The sequence below is a fragment of the Vespa mandarinia genome, chromosome 11 (assembly GCF_050613455.1).
Source record: "Vespa mandarinia isolate Hongniang chromosome 11, ASM5061345v1, whole genome shotgun sequence".
NCBI lineage: Eukaryota > Metazoa > Arthropoda > Insecta > Hymenoptera > Vespidae > Vespa > Vespa mandarinia.
This window is the reverse complement of record NC_140820.1, coordinates 6,549,284-6,572,090: the sequence shown is the minus strand read 5'-3', so window position 1 is coordinate 6,572,090 and position 22,807 is coordinate 6,549,284. Positions and strand designations below refer to the sequence as shown.

Below are 22,807 nucleotides of genomic sequence, written 5' to 3'. Positions count from 1 at the left end.
CGTATCGCACGGTTTTCATAGCTATATATAACATACTTGTGTTTTATAAACTTCTAGTATACTGTCTTTTTTATTACACATACGTTTATATGCAAAATCGTTATAAGTGTGGTACAAAAAATAAGAGTGCTTCACTTTCTGTTTAAATATGCTAATATAAAATTTACAATACAACTTAGCATATCTTATGTTTACAAAATCAAGAACCGATGAAAGTTTAATATACAGAATTAAAATATTTATTAAAGGTTTATGTGTGTTATTTAATTCGAGGAAAAATCTTACAAAAAATGTTTCATTCATGAAACGATAAGCACCGCAGAGAAATCTATATAAAGTTTAATTTACTAAATCATTGCCAAGACATTTAATTTATATAAAAAAAGACCAATAATTTAATCGAGTCGTTTAATAAAACAAAACAACAAATTGATATTTAAATTACAATCTATGATTTTTTTTTTATTACAATTTTTGAAATGATTGAAAACGCACGCATTGCAAAACGGAACACTTCAAGAAAAAAAACGAAATCGATGAAAATAGAAGCGCTTTGAAGGAGGTACGATGTATGGTTTATCAAACTAGCGGAATCCAATTGTTGAGTCATTTATAAAAAGAATTGCCTGATAAAACGCACTAGCCTTTTTGGACAGAGGGGCCATGAAATGTTGCGATAAATATTGTGATGTAGTTGTTAAAATAAAACTTTTTTGAATGAAATATTGCAAATATTGCGACTAAAAGTTATACTCGTAATTAAGGAAAAAAAAAAAAAAAAAAAAAAAAAAAAAGAAAGAAAAAAGAACTGCTTAATTCAAAGATTATTAAATAGTAACGCTATCACATTCTTTGTATCTTGAATTTAAATATAAAGAGAATACATGCAACATGAGTATTGATATTTCCTATTATTCCTTGATGTATCAATAATAGTAAATTTTAGTCTCCAGATGAGAAGCCGCAAATGGTCAATATTCTTAAAAGCTACTCACAAAACTTCGCTACGTGGCAAGGCTCCTCTCTAAATGCGATAGTTCTTAATATATTATGGGCAATCTTCTGCATGATTTCTCAAATCTGACACAACCTGTATTCCCGATCTACACGTCAACCTCCTCGCGCAATAACGATTTTTATTATGTGAAAACTTCATAGTGTCATCCTATGACAAAGGACATCAACAATGAATCATTAGGAGATGCAGATATATAGGACAGTCCATACGTTTCACCATGACCAATAAGAGAGAGCATTATATGTTTAAAAATACTATGCTGAGTGAACTATTCAATAGGACAGATGGAGTAAAGATAAAAGACCCATCTAAAGAGTCAAATATATAATATGCGTGATATAATCACAACATATATTCTTTTCTTTTTATAGGAAGTCAGATAAATATTTCTCGGTATGCTAGTCTGTGTTTCAATGTTTAAAAAAAGATATTTTGTTTAGAATTTATTCTATATAAAATATATGCATCTTAAATCTTTATTGCTTTACTCAATAAGTTTGATAAAACATCTTAAAATTACTGATGAGATTAATGAATATGTAAGATATGAAAACCGAGATATATGCTCCCAGACTTCCTAAAGGCTGATCAAAATTATTATAAAACTTGTGAATATTATTTATATTCCAATATGTAAACGTACGACCTGACCTCTGCATCCATATGCTTGTATATGAATTTTTGTCGATCCACGACCTAGCATGCACAAGAATCCCCTTTACCATTATTTCTTTGGTCATTGGTCAGCTTAATTTGGTCTGGGAACTCATTATAAAGTTCCACCTATGAGTGGAAAAACAGTTAATAATAGTTAATAACAGATCAATTTATAAATGATATAATAATACTGAATAACTTATAACATACCTCACTTTCTTGAGCTAGAGCATTCTTAGCTATCGTTTGGAATGCCTGTTCCACATTAATAGCCTCTTTTGCACTGGTCTCAAAATATGGAATATTGTTTTTGGATTGACACCATTGTTGTGCTCTCTTACTAGATACCTTATAGAAAAGTATATATATTATAATGTAATTCTTATCTTTTGTTTTTTTGTTTATTTTACTAAGCTTACCGATTTAGATTCTAGATCCACCTTATTCCCCAAAACAACAAATGGAAAATTATCTGGATCTCGTGGAGATGCTTGGATCAAAAACTCGTCTCTCCATGATTCTAAAGATTTGAAACTTGTTGGTGCAGAAACATCAAATACCAATACACAACAATCTGCGCCTCTATAGAATGCAACTCCCAACGATTGAAATCTTTCTTGACCTGCCGTATCCCAAATCTGTGGTTGTCAAAATCAGAGTATAATTTTTTACACAATGGAAATAATGATTTATATTATTTAAAATACCATAATTACCTGCATAGTAACTACCCTATCATCTACCATAACTTCTTTGGTGAGAAAATCTGCTCCTATAGTAGCTTTGTACTGATTACTAAACTTTTTGTTAACATATTGATTCATCAATGATGTTTTACCTACTCCAGAATCTCCCAGAATAATTACTTTTAAAAGTACTTTCTTGCGGGATGACATAATGACTGAAAGAAAAAAAAATTTTATTTTTCAAATGCTATGCAGTAATGTTATTTAAAAAATGTAATGTATTAAACAGAATGATACAAGATAAAATTGTGAAAATAGTAAAGATCATAGTATAAAAGAAGATATGATACTGTTATCTATATTGAATTACAGTATAAATTTCAGTAATGTTGTTATATTACAAAAATTTGGTTGTGAAAAAAAGAATTTGTTGACAATAATACTTAGTAATATCATATTGTCCCAATAAAATTAAAAAAAAAGAAAAAACACGCTACAAATTTCAAAGCATTAAGAAAATATATAATAGATGTCATAATTAATCCGTATGTTTTTTAAATGAATCATCGAATGCAGAATGAGAAGTAACTTTCTTCTTAATGACGTATGTTTCTAAATGTTACAAAAAAGATATTATTTGCTATTATCAGAAGAATAAATATACTTTGACAACTAACACTAAATTCGTAATCCCGTTAATAAGAAAAATAGGATATCACTAAGCGAGAATAGAACCTAACAGGATGTAAGAGAATTTACATGTAGATGTAAAATAGAATCCGTTTAACTGCGATAGTTGAAAACCTGTCAACACACTAACAGGGCAATTACGATTTTGCGCGGTAATTTGAGAGTCTTCTCAAAGGAAAGATACGCGATGTCCATCGACGGACGAAAGCATCCAGTGGTCGATCGACGAAACCTCGAACGTAGATGATATTACCTCGAATTTAATAGAAAACAGGACGCGTATTCCCTCTGACCCTAACACTTCACACAAAGAAAATGGCGTGTTATGAAATCACGAGTATGACAACGATGTCGTCACCTGTTCGTTAATGCTCTTATCGACTGCACAAAATCGATTGTAATTCTCGAATACAGCTCGAGATATCGAATGTCGCTTGAACTTACACAGTTGCGCCACCTTCAGTAAAAAAGAATAATTTGATTTCAATATACATATCGAGATTTTGTACTTCCTGATTTCACGCGTTGAGGTATACGAAGTAGAGAGGTTAAGGAGACAATATGTATTGCAGTGTATTACGGAAGTGAAAGTATGATCGCCATCTTGCTTATCCACTCTGTTCGCGCGAAGTTTAAACGATGAATAATTTATATTGATTAGAACGTACAAACTTTTCAAAAGAAATAATTTTTCAACTATCGTCATTCGACTGTTCATATTCGAGTATGCTTACTTCACCAGTGCTTTCAAATATTATAATTCAGATAAATTATACAAATGCATATCTATTTTCTGTATTGTTAGAAAAGAATGTGATAGCAATAAAAAAGTGACGTATTAAGATGGCGAAAGTATAACTTCCGTCATTTAGAAACGTAACGTAAGTATGTATATATGTACTACTAAGGATTTGACGATACTCTCTCTTTTACTCCTTAGTCTTTCTACTCTAAGATTGAAAGGAACGCGTTCTCCTGTGCTGCCTCTTCATCATAGATCTTTGATTTCAGATTTCAAGGTGCATGCATCTGCAAAATCGTAAAGTGTGATACACATTGAACAAATAAAGCTGCGTTTGAATGTAAACTTAATGACTACTTGAAACTTTTAGAAAATATATTATCCTAGAACGTGTCTCCTTTGAAATCATCGTCAGTGCGAGCATACTGAAATTAGAAGCATTTCTTACTTGGAGATCGACTTCAAAAAGGTTACTTTTGCGGCAAACGTCAATGTTATAAAGCGATACGTTGATCTTTCCGTTTTTTCATAAAGAGTGACATTTTAGAATTTTGTCGTACCACTGGTGGAAAATAATTTGACACCGTTGTCCTATCATCGCGTTTACAAATACTGTTGAATTTTTTCTAATTGTATCGTCGAATCGTTATACTTTCATGCAATGTTAGTTGGTCGCTTTGCTCAAAACGTATTACGTTATTTTTTTAGTGGACGGCATACCAATGTTGTGATTATCGCATTTTGTGATAAATTTTACGACGATTAACTGCAGAGTAATATCATCGCACCATGTTCTGGACTAATAATTACGTGTCGTCGCCGCATATTGAAGCATTACTTAACAAAGAGGTGAGTGTGATATTTATTTGGTGTTATGGTTAAATGTGCTCGGTCAACGATTATCATAATTTTAGAATGTTACGTTGCACGAATTAATGGACGAAGAAGATATCTTACAAGAATGTAAGAGTCAAAACAAGAAGTTGGTAGAATAGTAAGTGAATTTGAAACTTTTTATCCATTAAATGAAGATATTTAGCTGAGTATAATATTGATATGCTATGCCTTTATTCATAGTCTTGCAAGGCCTGATGTAATGGAAGAATTAGTAATGCTTACAACTAAGGAACCATCTATGGATATTGAAGAACGCTTGCGTTACAAATATCCTAATGTTGCATGTGAATTGCTTACTTGTGACGTGCCAACACTGAATGAGAAATTAGCAGGTATTTTAATAAATTGATAATGCATCCCATTGTTTAAGAAACATATAATTATACAAAGTATGATTGAATAAATTTTAGGTGACGAGTCACTTCTGAACAAGTTATATGCTTTTATAGACACTGATCAACCTTTAAATCCTTTGTTAGCATCGTTCTTCAGTAAAACAATCGGTGTACTTGTTACTCGTAAGAGTGATCAGGTGATTATGGAGTTTATAACAGTATAATCTTAATAATTAATAATTATTTTTTAATAGCTTTATTTTTTAACTTAAGCAAAAACTTTTCTATTTATTTCATTTATAGGCATATAAATATTATTGAAAGATTAATAATATTTATTTATCTTTTCCTTATCCTTTTCGTGCCTATCCTTTCTTATCCTTACTATCAGAACTGGTATTCCTATCAGTTCACATGTTTACAGGTTTTAGAGTTTCTTAAAAGTCGTCAACATTGTGTAGACTTGCTTTTACAACATTTAGAGACTTCAGCTATTATGGATTTAATATTAAAACTGGTAACACAAGTTGAAGGAAGTGATATGCGACAAAATATATTAAACGTAAGGAATGATTTTTTCTCATATATATTAACATTTTATTATATTATATGTAAAATTATATTGTTTATAATTATTCAATAAGACTATATTTTCTAATAATTCTAAAATGTTTATCTTTCAAAATGAGTTTAGATAATAATTATTTATTTTTTCTATTGACAAGTGGTTAGATAGTCAGCAGTTAGTACAAAGGTTGGTTAAATTGTTGTCTCCTACATCAGAGCCAGCAAAACATGCAAATGCGTCTCAATTACTTTGTGACATGATAATTGTAGCAAGAGAAAATCAACGTACATCGACAGAAAAAACAGATCCAGATCCTATTTTAAATACTTTGGAGTCGTAAGTACATTCAAAATAAAGATATGATCAAATATAAAACATTGAATATATAATAGTTAAATGTAGAATTTCAAAAATATTAATGTTAAATATGTTGTTTTTTTAGAGGAGAAACTGTAAGTCTATTATTAGAGACAATCTTGACAAGTGAAAAATTAGAAAGCAGTATTGTAGGTGGAATTCAAGTGCTTCTTGCTCTTCTGGGTCAAAGAGTAAACACGTATGCATATAATATTCTTATATTCATCTATTTGTTTTTATATTTGTCTATAGAAAATATTTAACATATATATAGTGCCTTAAACGAAGCTGATGTTCATGGGAATGGTACCAGTGAAGACATGACAGATAATGAACAACGTATTAAAATTTCTAATGCTACTATATCCTATTTGGAACAACTTCACAAACTTCTTTTAGATCCACCAATTGTAAATATCACTGAATATGATTAATTCTTATGTAATATATAAATATGTAGGTATAAATATTTATTTGTTATTACAGAAACCAGCTGTAAGAACAACAGCTGGAGTTTTAGATTGTCCATTGGGTAAAACACGCTTGCATGTTGCAAGATTATTAATGGCCTTGTTATCAACAGAAAATGTAAAAATTCATGAAGCATTAGTAGATTTAGGAACATTCCAAACTTTATTGGTCAGTATAAATGTTATAACTGTATTATTATGATGCTCAATTTATTAATATTGAAATTTAACTATATTTTTGTATTGTTATATTATTTTCAGGACCTATTTTTCAAATACACATGGAACAATTTCTTACACACACAAGTACAACAATGCCTAGCTTTAGCTATTAATTGTGATTACCAAGATAATAATATTTATGGCAATGTAGGTAATATGTCTCTAACAGTGACAATATTTTATTTTTATAAAAAATATTTTTATCAAACAAGTTATTTCTTTTTTAGATATTTGTTAAGTGCAGATTGATAGAACGTATTTTGGAAGCTTGGGACAAAAATGAAAATAAACAGTAAGTTTCTGAATTATGATTTATGATTGTGAAAAAAAATGTAAATTACACGCTGCGATTGCTTAATCTAACGCTTTTAATATTCTTAATTTTAGAAATAAAGAAAACGGTGTTAGGCAAGGATACATGGGTCACTTAATAAATATAGCAAATAATATTGTAATACAATGTGAAAAAAATAATGCATTGGATACCTTTGTGAAAACAAATTTATCAACTGAATGTCTTAATAAGTGGGAAAACCTTGTGAATATAAAATTAGTGGAAATCAACAAAACGCGTGAAATCTTCTTGGTAACCACAATATCATTATCTTATCAAAATGTTCATTTAAAAAACTGATTACTATAATTATATATGTGGTATATATGTATGATATGTAGGTTAGACCAACAGCACATATGGCCAACTCTGAAGATACTCCAGATCGCTACTATTTAAAAGAGGTATATGAATCATTTTAAAGTTTTATTTAACTTGATTTTGATAATATTAAAATTAATGATAATTTAAATATCTTATTGGTAATTTTGTATATAAATAATTTTTATTTTGTCTTCTACAAATGTTAATGTAGATATACATTATAAATATTTATATTTTTTAAATGTACATATATGTTAATATTTAATATTAATATTAAATATTAATTTACAATATAAATTATTAAGTATTATATAATAATATAAATTACAACTTTTAATTATGCTATATGTTATTCTTTAATGTTAGATATACACCGACTACCAGGGTCAACAAATGACGTCTACTTTTATTGATAATTTTGGATTTCGTGATAATGAATTTGATGATGGTGATGATGCACTTCAGTAAGTATATCAAATTGTGTATTCATATAAGTTCCATAGTGAGACTGCCTATGGAATTGTAAAGTTATAATAGCATGAAGAAAATATAACACTGTGAGCAGCAGTATTGCATTTCCTTCTTGCGATTGTTAAAAAAAAACACTATTATAGTAACTCCGTTGATCAATTAACAACGTTGGCCTTTAATCTCAGTGAAGAAGATCTGGATTCAAGAGAAGATTTGTTTAATAAGGTAGGTATTTATTATTCATAATCTAGATATCATCTTATTTATTCATATTGCTTAGTTATTTTAAATATAAATTTAAATGTAGATCTGTCAGCAAAAGCAAAAAGCAGGACTTGAGGAATGTGGCGGTGGAACAGAATGGGGTGATGAAGGTGATTTAACTTTTCAAACGGTAGTAGATAAACGAGATTGGCATTCAAAACAACATCATGGATCTAGTTCATCTGATGAAGATGATGAAGATCCTCGGGATATGCAAATGGAAATTGATACATCAGATGGTAAAATCTTACTTATAATATATTCGTAGAAATATATTTAACTTTATAATTTAATTGCAATTAAATTACATTTAATTATATTGAATAATTAAATTACATTTAATTATATTTAATAATTAAATGTAATTAAAGTTAATTACATTTATGTAAGTTTAGTTACATTTAATTACAGTTTGGAATGTTCCAGAATCACTTCCTGCTAGTACTACAATCCCAGAAGTTAATCCATGGGATGTTGTACCATCAGAACCTGTTGAGTCTACAGGCTGGGCGAATTTTGATAATTTTGAAAGTACTTTAAGTATAGAAAATAATATCGCGGTAGATAATAAAACTTCCGAAACAGTTAAAAAAGACGTTGTTGATGTAGCAGCAAGTTTGGACAAAAAGGAAACAGTACTGGAAAACAAATCTGTGGAAAATATTGGAAGTGGAGATACTAAAACTTTAGATTCAGTTGATAGTATGTCCCATCAATCTACAGAAGCAAATCAAAACAGTAAAAATAGTGATGATAGTATATATTCTGTATGTACCTCTGATAAAAATGCCAATCCAAGTGAAAGGTATTTATTAATTTATAATAATGTTCATATAATTTTATAATAAATCTAAATATGATAGACTAAAATGACCATTATTTTTATTTAGGACACCTGAAACCAGAGAGGAAAGTAAGAATAAGGAGTATGTGAAAAATTCAATAGAAAATGATAAAACATTAACAGAACATAAAATTGTTTGCACTTTAAAAAGTACACCGTCGGATACAACGTTAACGTCTAAAGATGCCAAATGAAACGTTAACACTTGTTATAAAACATGGCAATAGGAAAAGAATATCATATCAGTATGAATTATGTACGGATGTCTAGAACATCTTGTGTCTCTATTTTCATTAGATCACATGAATTATGCTTTACAGCATTGGCGCTGGGCACTAATTACGGCAGGGTATTGATGCGGTTTGAATAATGGACTTTTCAACGCTCAATTACATTTATCAAATCTTTTGATGTTTATAAGTATGTTCCCAGATTGCCAATGTACAAGTCAACTTTTGCAAGTGGAATGTCCTCATGTTTTATAAGGACAATGAAAAAAATTTCGAAAATTGTTATTTATACGTATCTAATGTAAATGCAGGTAGTTGAAAGGGTATATTCAACTAATGCAGGTTTATCTTGTATTATTTGACATTTGCATGCTGAGATAGACGAAATATAATTGTACAAAAGAAGAGCTAACCAAATTTAGGACATTGTGCCTTTACTTGGTTTACTCGATATCTGTTTTCACAGAACAAGTATTATGTAGCATTATGAACTATAATGTTTTAAGTAACTTGGATATGAGGCTCTTTAGGGAAAGTCATTGTAACGATATATTTCACAACAGGTGCTTTAGCTTCTACATTCAACAAGGCAAAGGTACTTAGGTGCAGTGCCTACTATTTGCTTGAGTGTATGCCCATGCAACGATGCGATGTAAAAAAAAAGGAAAAAGTGATGTATTTTTATTACGTTCACGATAATATTGAGTCAAAATTTATACAATATATTATAGACGAAGCTTTCGATCAATCTATTCTTATTTGCATTCCAATAAAAATTTCTATAAAATTAATAATAATAGCCATTCAACATGATCTTCCAAAAAGTAATATTAAAAGCAGAATTCAATTCGAAAAAAAAACACGTTTTAATCCATTTAATCATAATTTCTTAAACAAAGAGTTCTGTGAAATATGTTTCTTGTGCAACACAACACTCTTCTGCCTTACAAGTGTCACTATAGAAATGTGTTTATAGCACTGTACACGAGATTCTGTACATAATTAATTAATAAATGAAAAAGCATTGTTCGAAGTTCCACAAGTAGTATTTGCGGACTCCTTATATTTTTTCCTCACGTTTTACAGAAGCATTTTCTCATGGATCGTTTGTTTTCTTACAATAAATTCATTCTATTTCATAAAGTAAAAATTATTACCTGTACCATATGTAATGTGATATTTAAAACGTGTATTGAAATTAACTTGCAAACTATTCAGATATTTTAGGTGATTAAAATTCTATTGAATTCTATTACATGTATCTCTTATATAATAGAAATATTTCTGTTGTAAAAACATGTTGACCATTTTCATACTGATACGCATATAAATATAAATAAATTTATGTGTATACTTTTTGCTTTTTATATATCACTATAGGAATTTTCTGGACTCTTTGAAAACAAGACAAAAAGTGTAATGTTCAAATTATGTAACTTTTCTCTATATCAAAAAATTGGTTGATTTAATATTTTCTTTTCTTTGTAATAATATACATATCCTATAGAGAGTTCTATTTCTGTTTACATTGTTCTTGTCTTAATTTATTTTTTACTTTCATTTTTCTTTTTTCTATAATTTGTAATATCTCATCCAATGTTGATTTATCCTGAATGAAAAGAATTACATATTTTAATTACATTCAAGTTTACCTAATAGTATAAAATTTAATTAGTTTACTATAGCATACCTGTACTGATAAGAATAGAGAACAATTGGAATTAAATTCTTCTAGAATACTATTTGTATTTTCAACATAATTTTCTTTTAAATATATTGATAAATTCCATAATCTACTAGCTCCTTTAATTGCATTTATATTCTTTGTATAAAATTCATGATCTTCAGAATTATCCACTACAACGTGAACTAGAAAAATACAGATATTAAAAAAAAATTTATTTTTATTGTATTACTATGATTATACCTTCTAGCTCTAGCTTTTTGCTGATATTAGCTGTAAAACTTCTAATTCCAGTTATTAGATTTATTACACTGTTCATTCTTTCATCCAACAATTTGTTTCGTAAATCTTTAAACTGTAAACATACAAATGTTTCATATCTTTTATAAGTATTAAAAACAAGAAGAGTTAAGAAAGAAAAATTTATAGTTCTACCTCCTCTGTTGTAGGATAAGATGCTTCTGATAATGAAGACAATGATAAAAAGGATGGTAATTGTTTTGAAAGTCTTGAGTACAACTCATCAGTTAGGAATGGTGTAATAGGAGTAAGAATTCGTAAAGACACTTCTAAACAATTGATTAATGTGTACGTGTGGCTTATAATCACAAGTTCTTCATTGCTTTTGAAGCCCCATTTAGTTGCTTCCTGTAAAAAATGTATTGATATCGACTATTTCCTTATATTGTTTTATAATGATAAATAATTTTACTATAAAAGTAGTCTTACCAAGTAAATATCACAAAATTCGTAATAGATAAATTGTTTTATTGCAGCAACTGCTTTATAAAAATTTCGTTGCATAAAAGCTGTATTAACTTCTTCTACCATTAATGATAATCGACTTAAAATCCAAGAATCTAAAGTTGTAAATCTTTCAGGTTTGCAGTACTTATTTGGAGTTGTCATTAACAATATGTATTTACTTGCTTGCCAAATTTTGTTACAAAAGAAATAATTTTGTTGACATTCAATAATATTGAACGAGATGGTACGATCTATTAAAATAATAGAATTAAATTATTAACCGTTTGAAGTAAATTAATGTGCTTATTTACATTATAAACTATTTACTTTTAATATTATGAGCACATAATGTTATACGTAATGCATCAACTCCACAAGCTGATATTCCATAAGGAAACATTTTACCATTAACTGTCAAAGTTCGTTTAAGTTCTGTTTTATTAAGAATTCCAGCATTATAACTTTCTTTCGATTGTTCATTGAGATCCTACGAATATAAAGAATCCTGTTAAACAATTAATTATTTAACATGTATAGTATGAAATGTTTTATTATATTTTATTGTTATAATCTAATCAATTTCAATTATATATATATACCTGCAAAGATATACCATTAATAATATTTTCAGGAGAAATAACATTACCAAGACTCTTAGATATTTTCTTTCCTTGAGCATCACATAGGACACCATGAAGTAAAACTTCCTATACAAACAATCATTTTATGTTTATAATCATTTTATGTAAACAGATGCATGATAGAATTTATATTTAGGAAATGTAGAATTACTTTAAAAGGTAGTTGTCCTGTTAGTTCTAATCCTAACATTACCATTCGTGCAACCCAAAAAAAGAGTATATCATGTCCAGTTTCCATTAGTGTTAGAGGATAATACTTTTTAAAATCTTCCATCTGAAATATATCTGTAGTATTTATATTACAATGCTTTTTTCATTAATTTCGGCCATGTATTAAATAATTACTTTTTGTGGCCAACCCATAGTAGTAAAAGGAAGGAGTGCAGAAGAAAACCATGTATCTAAAACATCATTATCTTTATGTACTTCAACATGAGCACCATATTTCTTTTTTGCGATAAGCAATGCATCTTCTTGTGAATGTGCAATTATCCATTCAGATGTTTGGTCAGTCTTTATCTCATATGCTGGAATTTGATGTCCCCACCATAATTGCCTCGAAATACACCAATCTCTGATAATATGATGTTATTTATTTCTAATTAAAAATGAATCTTAAATATGTTTCAAATTATATAGTATACCTAATATTTTCTAACCAATTATACCATAATGATTCATGAATATTAGGATCAATTTTTAGAGATCCATCTTTTACAGCTTGTAATGCTTTTTGAGCCATATCTTTACATCTAACAAACCACTGTTCTTTTAATAAATATTCGATAATATCACCAGATCTTGAACATGTAGGTAAAATCATTTTGTGACTTTCTATGTCTCTTAAAAGGCCTCTGTTAATTAATTCATTTAATATTTTATCACGTGCCAAAAATCTTGGAAGGCCCTTTTATGTATTAACAAATATTGTATTAGATTATTTAATAAGATCAAAGTAAAGTACAGTTTATGATAAAATGAATTTTGTTATACCTTATAATTATCATTATTTGTTATTATATTTCCATGTTCATCAATAGTATCAATGATTTCTAATCCATGATCTTTTGCGATTTTGTAGTCTAAATGATCATGCGCTGGTGTAATTTTGACTGCACCTAATGATTACATTTTGCAATATATCAAGTTTTATAATTGATATTTGGTTTAATAAATATTTTATGTTATTGAATTATTTACCGGTTCCAAATGTTATGTTAACAGAGGTATCTCCAATTATAGGTATAAAAGTTTCTCTGAGATTATGCCAAACATATTGACCGATATATTTATTATATCTATCATCTTCTGGATGGACAGCTATAGCTACATCTCCTAGTAAAGTTTCTGGCCTAGTTGTTCCAACAATTAATTCATTTTCTATAAAATTACAAAAATTATGATAATTAATGATAAATTGAAATATAAACAAATAAAATACATTTCAATACCTGAATCTTTAATCTGATATGCTATTTTGATTAATTGTCCAAACGTTACTTTTTTTTTATAACCAGGAACTTCTAGTTCTGTTTTTCCTGTTAATTCTATAAACTCAACTTCGATATCGGATATAGCACTTTGTAATGATGGAGACCAATTTATTAAATCTTTATCTCTATATAACATATTTTTTTCATTCAATTTAATTAATGCTTCAGTTACTGCAAAATTATGATTCTATAAATTAAAACATGATTTTACATTAAATAACATAATTAAAATTAAAAAGTTTATATAGTTTATTACCTTATTTATAGTAAAATATTCTTTAGACCAATCAACACTACTTCCTAATAATCTTAGTTGATTTTTTATTATATTTTCCTTTTCATTTTTCCATTCCCAAATAAGAGAAAGAAATTGTTCTTTTCCTATATCAGTTTTTATATAACCTTTAGTCTTATAAAGATATTTTTCTACTACAACTTGTGTAGCAATTCCAGCATGATCTAATCCGGGTATCCATATTACAGGATAACCATTCATTCTATACCTATGCAATAATAAGGTATAAATTGAATGTTAATAGAAGTAAATCCGATTAAAATATGCTAATCAATAAATTAATTAAATTATAGATACCATCTTGCTAAAACATCCTGTATTGTTGCAGTCAATGCATGCCCTATGTGTAATGTACCTGTTATATTAGGAGGTGGTAATATCATTTTAAATGGTTCTTTATTACAATCTTGTGAAGGGAAAAAATTATTCTTTTCCCATAACTGATACCACTTAAGTACATCTTTTGATGGAAACGTTTTTGGAAAATCTACAGGAAATACAATGTTTTTATAATTTATTGAAATTTTATGTTTAATATATATATATTATAAAAATATTAGAAATAACACTCTCGATACCATTTAATTTTTGATTACAATAACTTTTAAAAAGGCATTTGTAAAGATGTTCCCTGGAAGAGTGATTTAATCGAGTAACATTCATCTTTGAAGTAAGTGTAAAATATTATGTCATCGATTAATATTAAAAATTCATATTCTTTCTATATTGAAAGATATATAATATATTATAATATATTTCTTTGGCACACCAGTTATAAATTGCTTGAACCGCCACGTTCAACGAAATTGAGGTTATGTAAAATAAGTACAAGTTACATTCCTTTGCCAATAGGTTCGCTGTTATCAAAATTAAGAAGTATTATAAGTTTAAATAATAAAATTATAAATATTTAAGAACATTATATCTTTTTATATATTCTTTTATTGAGTAATTATGTCAATAAATGAAAAAGAAACAATATATGAATGAAAAGAAACAATACACAAGGATGTTTTTAAATAAGTATATTTAATTTATAAATAATTAAACATATATGTACACATTAAATAATTAATTTTTTTCATTCAACTGCATATCATTAATGAAAATTACTTTCTATCGTATTATTATACTATGTTCCTGCATTACTTTCTTCTGTACTCAAAGTATTTTCAGTTGATACTGAAACTTTATCCAAATCTAACAATCCATTTTCTTTATGCGGTGGATTATAAATTGAAATGTTAACTTCTTCATTTCTATAAGAAGGTAATAATTAAAAAGTTAGTAATTGATGAAATAATTTAATGATGTATGAAATAATATTTCAAAATTACATAAAAAGGTAAAAGAAATTAAAGTACAAGATTTTTAGATTCATATTTATATTTTTGTATTATTTATACTTATATTACCTCTCTGGATTTTCATCAGTACTATTATTAGTATCCGTTAAAACTCCAATTTCATATACTACTGCTCTTATAATATATCTAAAATATTAATATTATTATTGTTATTAATAATTATTATAATTTTGGGTTTCGTAGTTGTTATATATTTTTGAATGTTAACTTACAAGTTGTCATCTGTTGAGTTTTCTGCCAACATATTCTCTGTAGTATAATCTTGATATTCTTGCATAGGTGTAGATAACGGTATTGTGATTATTTCAGTCGACAAACACATGAAAATTAACAGTATATAAAACAATCGAACAGGAGCCACAAAGGGCTGATCATATTTTTCACTACTATACATTTTGAATGATATATAATACTTTTGTCAGCACTTTTATAGGCCTGAAGATCTATTATTAACACTACTCCCACTTATCTATGTGAGAGTGGTTCATAATATATACTTTCTGTATTTGGAAGTGGAAATGGAAAATTTTCATCAGCAAAACCAAATACTTGCTAATGAAAAAGACAATTAGAATATTTGTTATAGCACCATATTGAAATGTTACTGTGAAATTTCAAAAATTGACAGTATCGATTATAATCCATAGAGGAATATAATTTTTTGAACATATATTTTACATTTCTATTTATGAATAATGAAAATTTATGAATAAAAAAATATAAATATATTTTCTTTATATTATTAGCACAGCAACGATAGAAAAAAATATTTTGACATTAGAAGATAAAAAATTATTTTATTTAATCTTTCTTTTATAAATTATATATAAATATCTTTGAGTTTTAAAATACGTTTGAAATTCTCTAAGTAATAAGATTAAATCATTTGTGCTGACGTATTTTAGTTTCAACTATAGGTGTTATGTTTATTAAATTAGCATTACTTCGTTAATTTCACCATATGATCACGTCCACGTATGATTGACTTTGTATTCTTTAAATAAATCATGTGAAACAATATATATATAAATATCTCTTTGGATAAATTTAACTCATTCATAATGACAAAATATGAAAGTAATTTTCCAATAATAAAATAAGGTTAATATATATTGTTATATATACACATATGTTTTAAATGATAACTTAATTAATATTGTTTCTTTCGAAAAAATTCATATATTTCAATTTATAATTTTCTTTTTATTAACTTATTTTTTAATATAATTAAAATATATGTTGATATTTTGAAGTGTGCGATACAATTTTTGAAATATGTCAATTATTAACAGAGTCACGTGATACAAACATAGGAAAATATCCAATGAAATTTAAACCGCCATGTCATCTGTTTCATTCTTGCGGGAAAAACGCAGCTATCGTATTGAATGACACAAGCTTCCTAATGTTTATATTTTCCACGTCGTATCGATCGATCTTATGTATTTTTCATACGAATCAAATAAAGAATTATAATATTAAAGTATTACATGCCCTTGTCGCTAAATTGTCAGCTTGTGTTTTTATTATATGCGTATGGCCTTCGTTAAATGCAACCCAGACATAAAAAATCAATCTTTTATTGTCAATAAAATGTCAATAAAGTTTCTCTTTCCTTGGAATTTGTAATCATTTTATTGAAGTTATGGATCTCCATACGTAGCAACCTCTGAGGATCAGGACAATCGATATTATTTGCATATAATAAAATTACAAAAATACATGAAAATACTGTCGAGTTAATTGATTGTGTTAATTGTATTTATATTTAAATTGTTTAAATATAATTTTAAGATAAAGTTGTAAGTTAATTTTCTTAATAATTTCTATCGATGATATAATGTTACAATCGGTTTATAATCGATCGTCGATAATGTAGAATGTGATGTCTAATGTAAATGTGAATGATAAGAATGTAATAAGTTTTATAAGTTTTGAATATTATACATGATTGAAGATAAAATATCTATCATATTATCCATCATTTGATCTAATCGATTCCATATAAATAATTATTTATTAGGATTAATATTTCTTGTGAAACGGATGATACGAAAGATAAAGAAACAGGAAAACACTTCGATTCGTTAAATCGTGAAATAACTTCAACAGGATGAATATTTCTATGTTAGAATTCTTCTCGACTATCTTACATTACAATAACTATTTCCGGTGTGTTGAAATTTAAAGTGCATCCGTTAGCACATTAAGTGCAAATAGAAAACGCTAGATTTCGCATTATCGTTTCGTAGTGAGCCTTTGATCTTTTGATCATTTTGAAGATTCATAAGAGATTAACAATTTTGAAAGATTTATAATCTTTCTTCGAGTAAGAAAAATATTTTTCAAATGTTTTCAAGTGATTAGAAAGATTTGAATTTTAATTCGTTTATTTGCTGTTACATCTTGCGCATTATGTCGTCTCCACAACGTAAAACCGAATGTAATCTTCGCAGCAATGGGCGTAATTCGAAGACACGTTTCGAATAAATTACAACTTCCAAGAAGTAGCTAGCCTCGAGAAATCGTTAGCGCTTACGTTGAAGTTTCACGGACACGCTCCTGCTAAAAGTTATTTTGTATCTCTAATACGTAGCTACTTTTCTTATGCAGAAGACCGAATGATGACTCTTTTCTATTTATCATTTGGCGCGTAAGCAGTAGTACTATCTGAAGCGGCCGATGTGAAATTTATTTTCGGAATACGATGACCATTCTTGCATCGTCGAAGCACCGACAGAGGGAAATCTTGTTTCGAATCGTACGTACTCTATGCACGAACATATTGTCATAAGAATAACAGTACGACGTCAAGGCTATGTTATGCCTCATCATTTTTTTGGTGAATGTTTAGGCGTCACAAATAATAATCATTGCATAGATTACCATGTATGTACATTTATTCTCTTTGTTTTATAAATTGAATATGGAATAATTTGATCATTATTTATTATTTATCATATACAATTAAATATGCTTTAGAATTTCATCATCAAATTAAGGAAAATGGCCTTGATTGTTGTATAATTCATCTGTGTTTACATTTAATATGAATAATCAATGGGCAAATGTGTCAAGTCACTTAGTGTTTTTCTCATATCTTACAACTACGTTTTCTTATCATCATGTTTTGTGTTTCCAATGATAATTTCACAAATGATATAATTTTCGACTATATATTTAATTGTATTTTATTGTTTTATTTGATTGTATTTATTTTTTGTCAACGTCTTCTTTTCATTTGTAATCGGTCAAAGATTGGTTTAAGTGTGTGTGTGAATTTTGATAATATAAAATATAGATAATAAGATTCATCATTATTTCAGATATTGAAGATGAACAGTAGAAGAAACCTTTAAATATATTTGCTTTTTCTTTTCTATTTATATTTATATTGAATATACAATACAATAAAAAGTGTGAGAGCAAATAAATCATGGATAAAGTACAAAGTGCTACTTATATTGGGGTAGATACCCATTTATTAGATTATTGGGAAGAATATCAGAAAATGATTGAAGAAACTAAGATGTTAGATGATTATCTTGATGAAGAATGTCCACGAAATTATGATGGTTGGTTATATTTATAACTTTTATATTAGAATTAATATAGTAAATTAGTAATATAGTAAATTGTCCAATAGAGGCCTTGTTTTTAATGCGTTTAAAATTTTAAGAAGGTGAAGAGGAAGCTGAATGGTTACGTGCCGCAGGCTTAGGAGAATTAACTGAGCCATGGAAAGCAGGTAGAGAAGTTCAACCAGAAGAATTAGGAGCTGCTTTACGTCCTCTTTCAAGAGCACAAGCAGAAGCTGTAAAACGAAGAGTTAAATCTCTCAATCATACCGTTAAACAGCGTTTCAATCAACGACAACGTGTAAGGAAACCAGACATCAGAGATGTGTTCAAAGATGTGGAGGTTTGCAAAGTTCTTTGTATTTTATATATTTTATGTATATAAAGATTATAATTAATTATCAAATTTAAATCGTCATATAAGAATTGTTTTTAATAGATTTCCAGTACAGGTACAAGATCGAGAAGCGCTACACCTGATTCGTTAGATTCTATTCCAGGCGAAACACCAGAAAATGCTTCACCTCCTTCACAACCATCAATAACTGTAATTGATCATCAAACAAGGTTAATTATCATATTAATATATTATCATGATAAATAGTAAATAATAAATGTAACATACTTTTGGTTTTTGTTAGTATCAATGTTCCCAGTTTTGTATCAATATTTCATCGTTCTTCAAATGAAGGAAAGGAGACGGTTAGAAGAACACCAAGTGCACCAACAACAGCTACAAATTCTGTGCCAGTTTTGACAAATGCTCCAGTTCCTGTTCAAGAAATCTTTAGGCGTACTGGTCATTCCTCTCGGGGAGATGTTGCTAATGATTCCGGTACATTAAATGATGGTTTAATGATTTTTCTTTTATGGTTTTGTTTATTGCATGAAATGTTATCAATTCAATTTATATGCATGTATTTGCAGAAGGTATCCAGCTGACTGGCTATCACAGATTAGGAACAATACATCTTTCTAGACCACCTATTCAAAAACGTAGTGGTAGTGATCCTAGTGAAGTAGCAAATACAGCAAATTTAGATAATGAAAATATTGGAAAATTAACAGTTTCTAAAGATTCGACATTGCGGTAATTTTTTTTAAATATAAAGCTTCAAATGTGCAAGTATATTGTTTTGCGTTTTTGCATGTATTACTTTATCTTTGCATTTTTTTTGTTTTCTTTAGAAGAGCTTCAGGAGGTCATGCAACTGTTTCTAGGAGTCATAGTAGTTTGTATGGTTTGTCAACGTCTAAAGATGAGAATTTATTATCTCATCCATTAAATCGTACTTCGTCGCATGGTCATCTGAGTTTTGAACAAATGTGCAGGGCAAATGAAACAAAGTCACAAGTATGGGTAACAGAAAATCTTCCAACCAATGATGGTTTTTCTCAACAACGTATAGAATCACTATCCCAACGTGATTTAACACGATTACAGCCACTTTTGTGGCTTGAACTCACAGCAGTTTTTGATAAATATAATGTACCTCTTAAAAAACGTAAACCAAACAAACGTAGGAGAAAAGGTTTGAATTGTTATTGAAATTTTTCTTAATAGAATTATTTTAATTTACTTGTATTATATTTAAAATAACATTTATATTTATAGCTGGGAATTTATTTGGTGTATCGTTATCAACTTTATTACTCAGGGATAGCCAATTAACAAATGAAGAAAGTAACATTCCTTTAGTATTCCAAAAAGTTCTCAGTGAATTGTCTAAACGTGGAGTAAAAGAAGAAGGTATTCTTAGAGTTGGTGGTCATAAACAAAAGGTATGTATGTATGTATATATATATATGGATTAATAAATGAAGCACAGTGTCCTGTTTTTATCTTATTAATGTACTGTTAATTTTTTTGTTTTCAGGTTGAATTGATATGTACAGAATTAGAAACAGATTTTTACAGCAAGCCAAAGGAAATTGATAATTTATTTAAACGCATACCATGTCACGATCTTTCAGCAATTCTTAAGAAATTATTGCGTGACTTACCTCAACCGCTTCTTACAGTGGAACTTATGGATGCTTTTTACCAAAGTCATGGTAAATAATTTATTGATATATCGATGGTCGATATTATGTTTATAATAAAATTTTAACAATGTTATACATTTATTATTTTCAGAAGTAAAGAATCCTACCGATTTGTCATATTCTTTAAACTTATTGGTGCTACTTTTACCAATAGAGCATCGATGCACGTTAAAAATATTGTTAACCTTTTTTAAATTGATTATCGATAATCAGAATTCAAATAAAATGTCAATTCATAATGTAGCGATGATAGTAGCACCATCGCTATTTCCACCACGTTATGTGCATCCAAGTGATCGTTCTGATTTAAATGCTCAAGTTAATATGGCTGCCATATGTTGTCGGGTAACAGAAGCATTACTTATAAATGCCGACAAATTATGGTATGTACCAACTAATCTTATAAGTCAAATGCGCAGACAGTCCGAAGAAGAAAAATATCGCAAATACAAAAAGAAGTATTATTAATAATCAGCAGATTAGTATCGTATTGTTCGTTTGGTTGGAGGATATAGAAGTATAGTAATAATACCTTTGGTGCCTCTTAATTATGTTAACAAGATTTCTAGGTCAAATTTGTATTTTAGAGACTAAGTGAAATACGATTTGAAAGGATTGCTTTGAAATCCTTTGTGTCCATATGTAATCAAAAGCGGATTTTTTGATATACCTCATATTTCCGATGATCATTCCTGCATTAGTCTGACGTATATAATATATTCTAAGTTCGTTTGAGATCAAGTGTAGTAACTCATTTAGTTAACATATTTAAACGTGCAATAGTTCAAGAGAAAAGAGAAGAAAGAATGTAGATTTTATTCTCATAGTTTGATAAAAATTTTCTTTTATAAATATTTGCCTTGTAGGAGTCTAATATAGTAGTTTAAAAAAGTTTTTGTTCTTTTTTTTTTTTTCAATAAAGTAGATTTAACGCTATATATTGTATAAATGACCGTAATTATGTCCGTGATTAATTTATTTGTTAATATTAATCACAAAAGTTGGATCTCGCCCACTGAGCATTGTTTCATATTACTTAAGTGATTATGTGTTAAATTGTTGAGTAATAGGTAGAATCGGCGAACGCATTTTTTTCAATATTTACTATTATTATTATTATTATTATTATTATTATTATTATTATTATTATTATTATTATGTTTTGTAAATCTAAAATCGACAATAATTTTTACTTGTGAAGTAAGAATTATTCATTAGATGAATTAATTACGGTCGATGCAATTAGTTATTATTACGTGCTATAATTTTCTAACAATAAGTTCATTTCTTTTATAATTAATATTTATTATATACTTATTTTATTGTTGCAAGTGGATGTCTCGATCCGATGCAAAAATGACAAATGATTTCTTTATTACATATAATTTATTAATTTTTTTTATACTAATGGAAATCATTTTCAGAATTAATTGGATAAAAATCGGACAGTTGATTAGATTCTTTCCAATTTATTTCTTCTATTGATTTTTACTTATTATATACACACGCACACTCACACATACATACATATATATATATTAATGCTAATTTAATATACAATACGCGATTGGATTATATTTAAATATTGATTTCATATTTCACTTTTGTGAAAGTCGTTTTTCTACGCCATATATAATTTTAGAAATTTGTATATAACATTTTGCACATTGTTATTTCGGATTAATAAAGTGCCAAAGAAAAGTACAAGCACATTTTATTAATATACATTTTTTTTCCAGAGAAAAATCGTTAGAAAAATGAGATTGTTTTTTTTTTTTTAGTACAAAAAATGTTCATAAATTTTCTTTCATGAATATTTTATTTATTTATCATGATCTTAAACAAAC

At 27.9% G+C, this 22,807-nt stretch overlaps 5 protein-coding genes across 18 annotated transcripts; 2 read left to right on the top strand and 3 right to left on the bottom strand.

Moving 5' to 3' along the window:
- Positions 1 to 1,426: 1,426 nt before the first annotated feature.
- Rab7 (RAS oncogene family member Rab7) lies at positions 1,427 to 3,462 on the bottom strand. Of its 4 annotated transcripts, none has more exons than XM_035865196.2 (5): positions 3,305 to 3,462; positions 2,392 to 2,576; positions 2,095 to 2,313; positions 1,886 to 2,023; positions 1,427 to 1,801 (listed from the first exon to the last, which is right to left on the bottom strand). In XM_035865196.2, exons 2-5 carry the CDS (start codon positions 2,569 to 2,571, stop codon positions 1,715 to 1,717), a joined length of 624 nt encoding a protein of 207 aa, XP_035721089.1. In that variant the 5' UTR covers positions 2,572 to 2,576; positions 3,305 to 3,462; the 3' UTR covers positions 1,427 to 1,714. The 4 variants fall into 4 exon arrangements, with proteins under 4 accessions (XP_035721089.1, XP_035721091.1, XP_035721090.1 ...); XM_035865198.2 differs by having other exon boundaries at positions 3,182 to 3,331; XM_035865197.2 differs by lacking the exon at positions 3,305 to 3,462 and adding an exon at positions 3,121 to 3,262.
- A 125-nt stretch (positions 3,463 to 3,587) lies between these two features.
- On the top strand, positions 3,588 to 10,010 carry fmt (phosphatase 6 regulatory subunit 1-like protein fmt). Of its 7 annotated transcripts, XM_035865190.2 has the most exons (20): positions 3,957 to 4,070; positions 4,164 to 4,262; positions 4,502 to 4,642; positions 4,708 to 4,787; positions 4,871 to 5,022; positions 5,101 to 5,222; positions 5,417 to 5,587; positions 5,751 to 5,929; positions 6,036 to 6,149; positions 6,225 to 6,360; positions 6,437 to 6,589; positions 6,682 to 6,789; positions 6,870 to 6,934; positions 7,030 to 7,228; positions 7,318 to 7,380; positions 7,667 to 7,764; positions 7,915 to 7,996; positions 8,079 to 8,274; positions 8,447 to 8,840; positions 8,926 to 10,010. In XM_035865190.2, the coding sequence occupies exons 3-20, from the start codon at positions 4,583 to 4,585 to the stop codon at positions 9,071 to 9,073; spliced, it is 2,520 nt and encodes an 839-aa protein (XP_035721083.1). In that variant the 5' UTR covers positions 3,957 to 4,070; positions 4,164 to 4,262; positions 4,502 to 4,582; the 3' UTR covers positions 9,074 to 10,010. The 7 variants fall into 7 exon arrangements, with proteins under 7 accessions (XP_085516574.1, XP_035721083.1, XP_035721086.1 ...); XM_085660448.1 differs by lacking the exons at positions 3,957 to 4,070; positions 4,164 to 4,262 and adding an exon at positions 3,588 to 3,932; XM_035865193.2 differs by lacking the exon at positions 4,164 to 4,262 and having other exon boundaries at positions 3,980 to 4,070.
- Positions 8,685 to 14,793, bottom strand: ValRS-m (Valyl-tRNA synthetase, mitochondrial). Of its 3 annotated transcripts, XM_035865189.2 has the most exons (16): positions 14,548 to 14,793; positions 14,267 to 14,456; positions 13,931 to 14,177; positions 13,633 to 13,861; positions 13,382 to 13,561; positions 13,175 to 13,299; positions 12,826 to 13,088; positions 12,527 to 12,755; positions 12,333 to 12,455; positions 12,140 to 12,247; positions 11,868 to 12,027; positions 11,523 to 11,791; positions 11,229 to 11,441; positions 11,037 to 11,148; positions 10,800 to 10,978; positions 8,685 to 10,718 (listed from the first exon to the last, which is right to left on the bottom strand). In XM_035865189.2, the coding sequence occupies exons 1-16, from the start codon at positions 14,630 to 14,632 to the stop codon at positions 10,623 to 10,625; spliced, it is 2,808 nt and encodes a 935-aa protein (XP_035721082.1). In that variant the 5' UTR covers positions 14,633 to 14,793; the 3' UTR covers positions 8,685 to 10,622. The 3 variants fall into 3 exon arrangements, with proteins under 3 accessions (XP_035721082.1, XP_085516572.1, XP_085516573.1); XM_085660446.1 differs by lacking the exons at positions 12,140 to 12,247; positions 12,333 to 12,455; XM_085660447.1 differs by lacking the exons at positions 14,267 to 14,456; positions 14,548 to 14,793 and having other exon boundaries at positions 13,633 to 13,845; positions 13,931 to 14,072.
- A 222-nt stretch (positions 14,794 to 15,015) lies between these two features.
- LOC118441179 (uncharacterized) lies at positions 15,016 to 15,927 on the bottom strand. The gene is made up of 3 exons (XM_035865221.2): positions 15,549 to 15,927; positions 15,385 to 15,462; positions 15,016 to 15,228 (listed from the first exon to the last, which is right to left on the bottom strand). The coding sequence occupies exons 1-3, from the start codon at positions 15,728 to 15,730 to the stop codon at positions 15,102 to 15,104; spliced, it is 387 nt and encodes a 128-aa protein (XP_035721114.1). The 5' UTR covers positions 15,731 to 15,927; the 3' UTR covers positions 15,016 to 15,101.
- Positions 15,928 to 17,609: 1,682 nt separating this feature from the next.
- conu (Rho GTPase-activating protein conundrum) lies at positions 17,610 to 22,714 on the top strand. 3 transcript variants are annotated; one of them, XM_035866067.2, is made up of 10 exons: positions 17,610 to 18,097; positions 18,663 to 18,911; positions 19,016 to 19,257; positions 19,354 to 19,481; positions 19,556 to 19,749; positions 19,842 to 20,004; positions 20,103 to 20,446; positions 20,530 to 20,696; positions 20,792 to 20,969; positions 21,052 to 22,714. In XM_035866067.2, the coding sequence occupies exons 2-10, from the start codon at positions 18,773 to 18,775 to the stop codon at positions 21,426 to 21,428; spliced, it is 1,932 nt and encodes a 643-aa protein (XP_035721960.1). In that variant the 5' UTR covers positions 17,610 to 18,097; positions 18,663 to 18,772; the 3' UTR covers positions 21,429 to 22,714. The 3 variants fall into 3 exon arrangements, with proteins under 3 accessions (XP_035721960.1, XP_035721959.1, XP_085516395.1); XM_035866066.2 differs by having other exon boundaries at positions 18,085 to 18,225; positions 21,052 to 22,713; XM_085660269.1 differs by lacking the exon at positions 17,610 to 18,097 and adding an exon at positions 18,506 to 18,522.
- The last annotated feature ends 93 nt before the right edge of the window (positions 22,715 to 22,807 follow it).

Coding starts and splice junctions, on each gene's coding strand:
- fmt (XM_085660448.1), top strand. CDS start 4,583: ATGTTCTGGACTAATAATTACGTGTCGTCGCCGCATATTGAAGCATTA. Junction 5,930..6,035: donor ATTTTAAATACTTTGGAGTC/GTAAGTACATTC, acceptor TTGTTTTTTTAG/AGGAGAAACTGTAAGTCTAT. Junction 6,790..6,869: donor ATAATAATATTTATGGCAAT/GTAGGTAATATG, acceptor TTTCTTTTTTAG/ATATTTGTTAAGTGCAGATT.
- Rab7 (XM_035865196.2), bottom strand. CDS start 2,571: ATGTCATCCCGCAAGAAAGTACTTTTAAAAGTAATTATTCTGGGAGAT. Junction 2,024..2,094: donor TGGATCTAGAATCTAAATCG/GTAAGCTTAGTA, acceptor CTTTTCTATAAG/GTATCTAGTAAGAGAGCACA. Junction 1,802..1,885: donor CTCTAGCTCAAGAAAGTGAG/GTATGTTATAAG, acceptor TTCCACTCATAG/GTGGAACTTTATAATGAGTT.
- ValRS-m (XM_035865189.2), bottom strand. CDS start 14,632: ATGAATGTTACTCGATTAAATCACTCTTCCAGGGAACATCTTTACAAA. Junction 11,442..11,522: donor AATTTTGTGATATTTACTTG/GTAAGACTACTT, acceptor CATTTTTTACAG/GAAGCAACTAAATGGGGCTT. Junction 10,979..11,036: donor CAAAAAGCTAGAGCTAGAAG/GTATAATCATAG, acceptor GTATTTTTCTAG/TTCACGTTGTAGTGGATAAT.
- conu (XM_035866067.2), top strand. CDS start 18,773: ATGGATAAAGTACAAAGTGCTACTTATATTGGGGTAGATACCCATTTA. Junction 20,005..20,102: donor TCTAAAGATTCGACATTGCG/GTAATTTTTTTT, acceptor TGTTTTCTTTAG/AAGAGCTTCAGGAGGTCATG. Junction 20,697..20,791: donor TTGGTGGTCATAAACAAAAG/GTATGTATGTAT, acceptor TTTTGTTTTCAG/GTTGAATTGATATGTACAGA.
- LOC118441179 (XM_035865221.2), bottom strand. CDS start 15,730: ATGTATAGTAGTGAAAAATATGATCAGCCCTTTGTGGCTCCTGTTCGA. Junction 15,463..15,548: donor AACTCAACAGATGACAACTT/GTAAGTTAACAT, acceptor TTAATATTTTAG/ATATATTATAAGAGCAGTAG. Junction 15,229..15,384: donor ACTGATGAAAATCCAGAGAG/GTAATATAAGTA, acceptor ACCTTCTTATAG/AAATGAAGAAGTTAACATTT.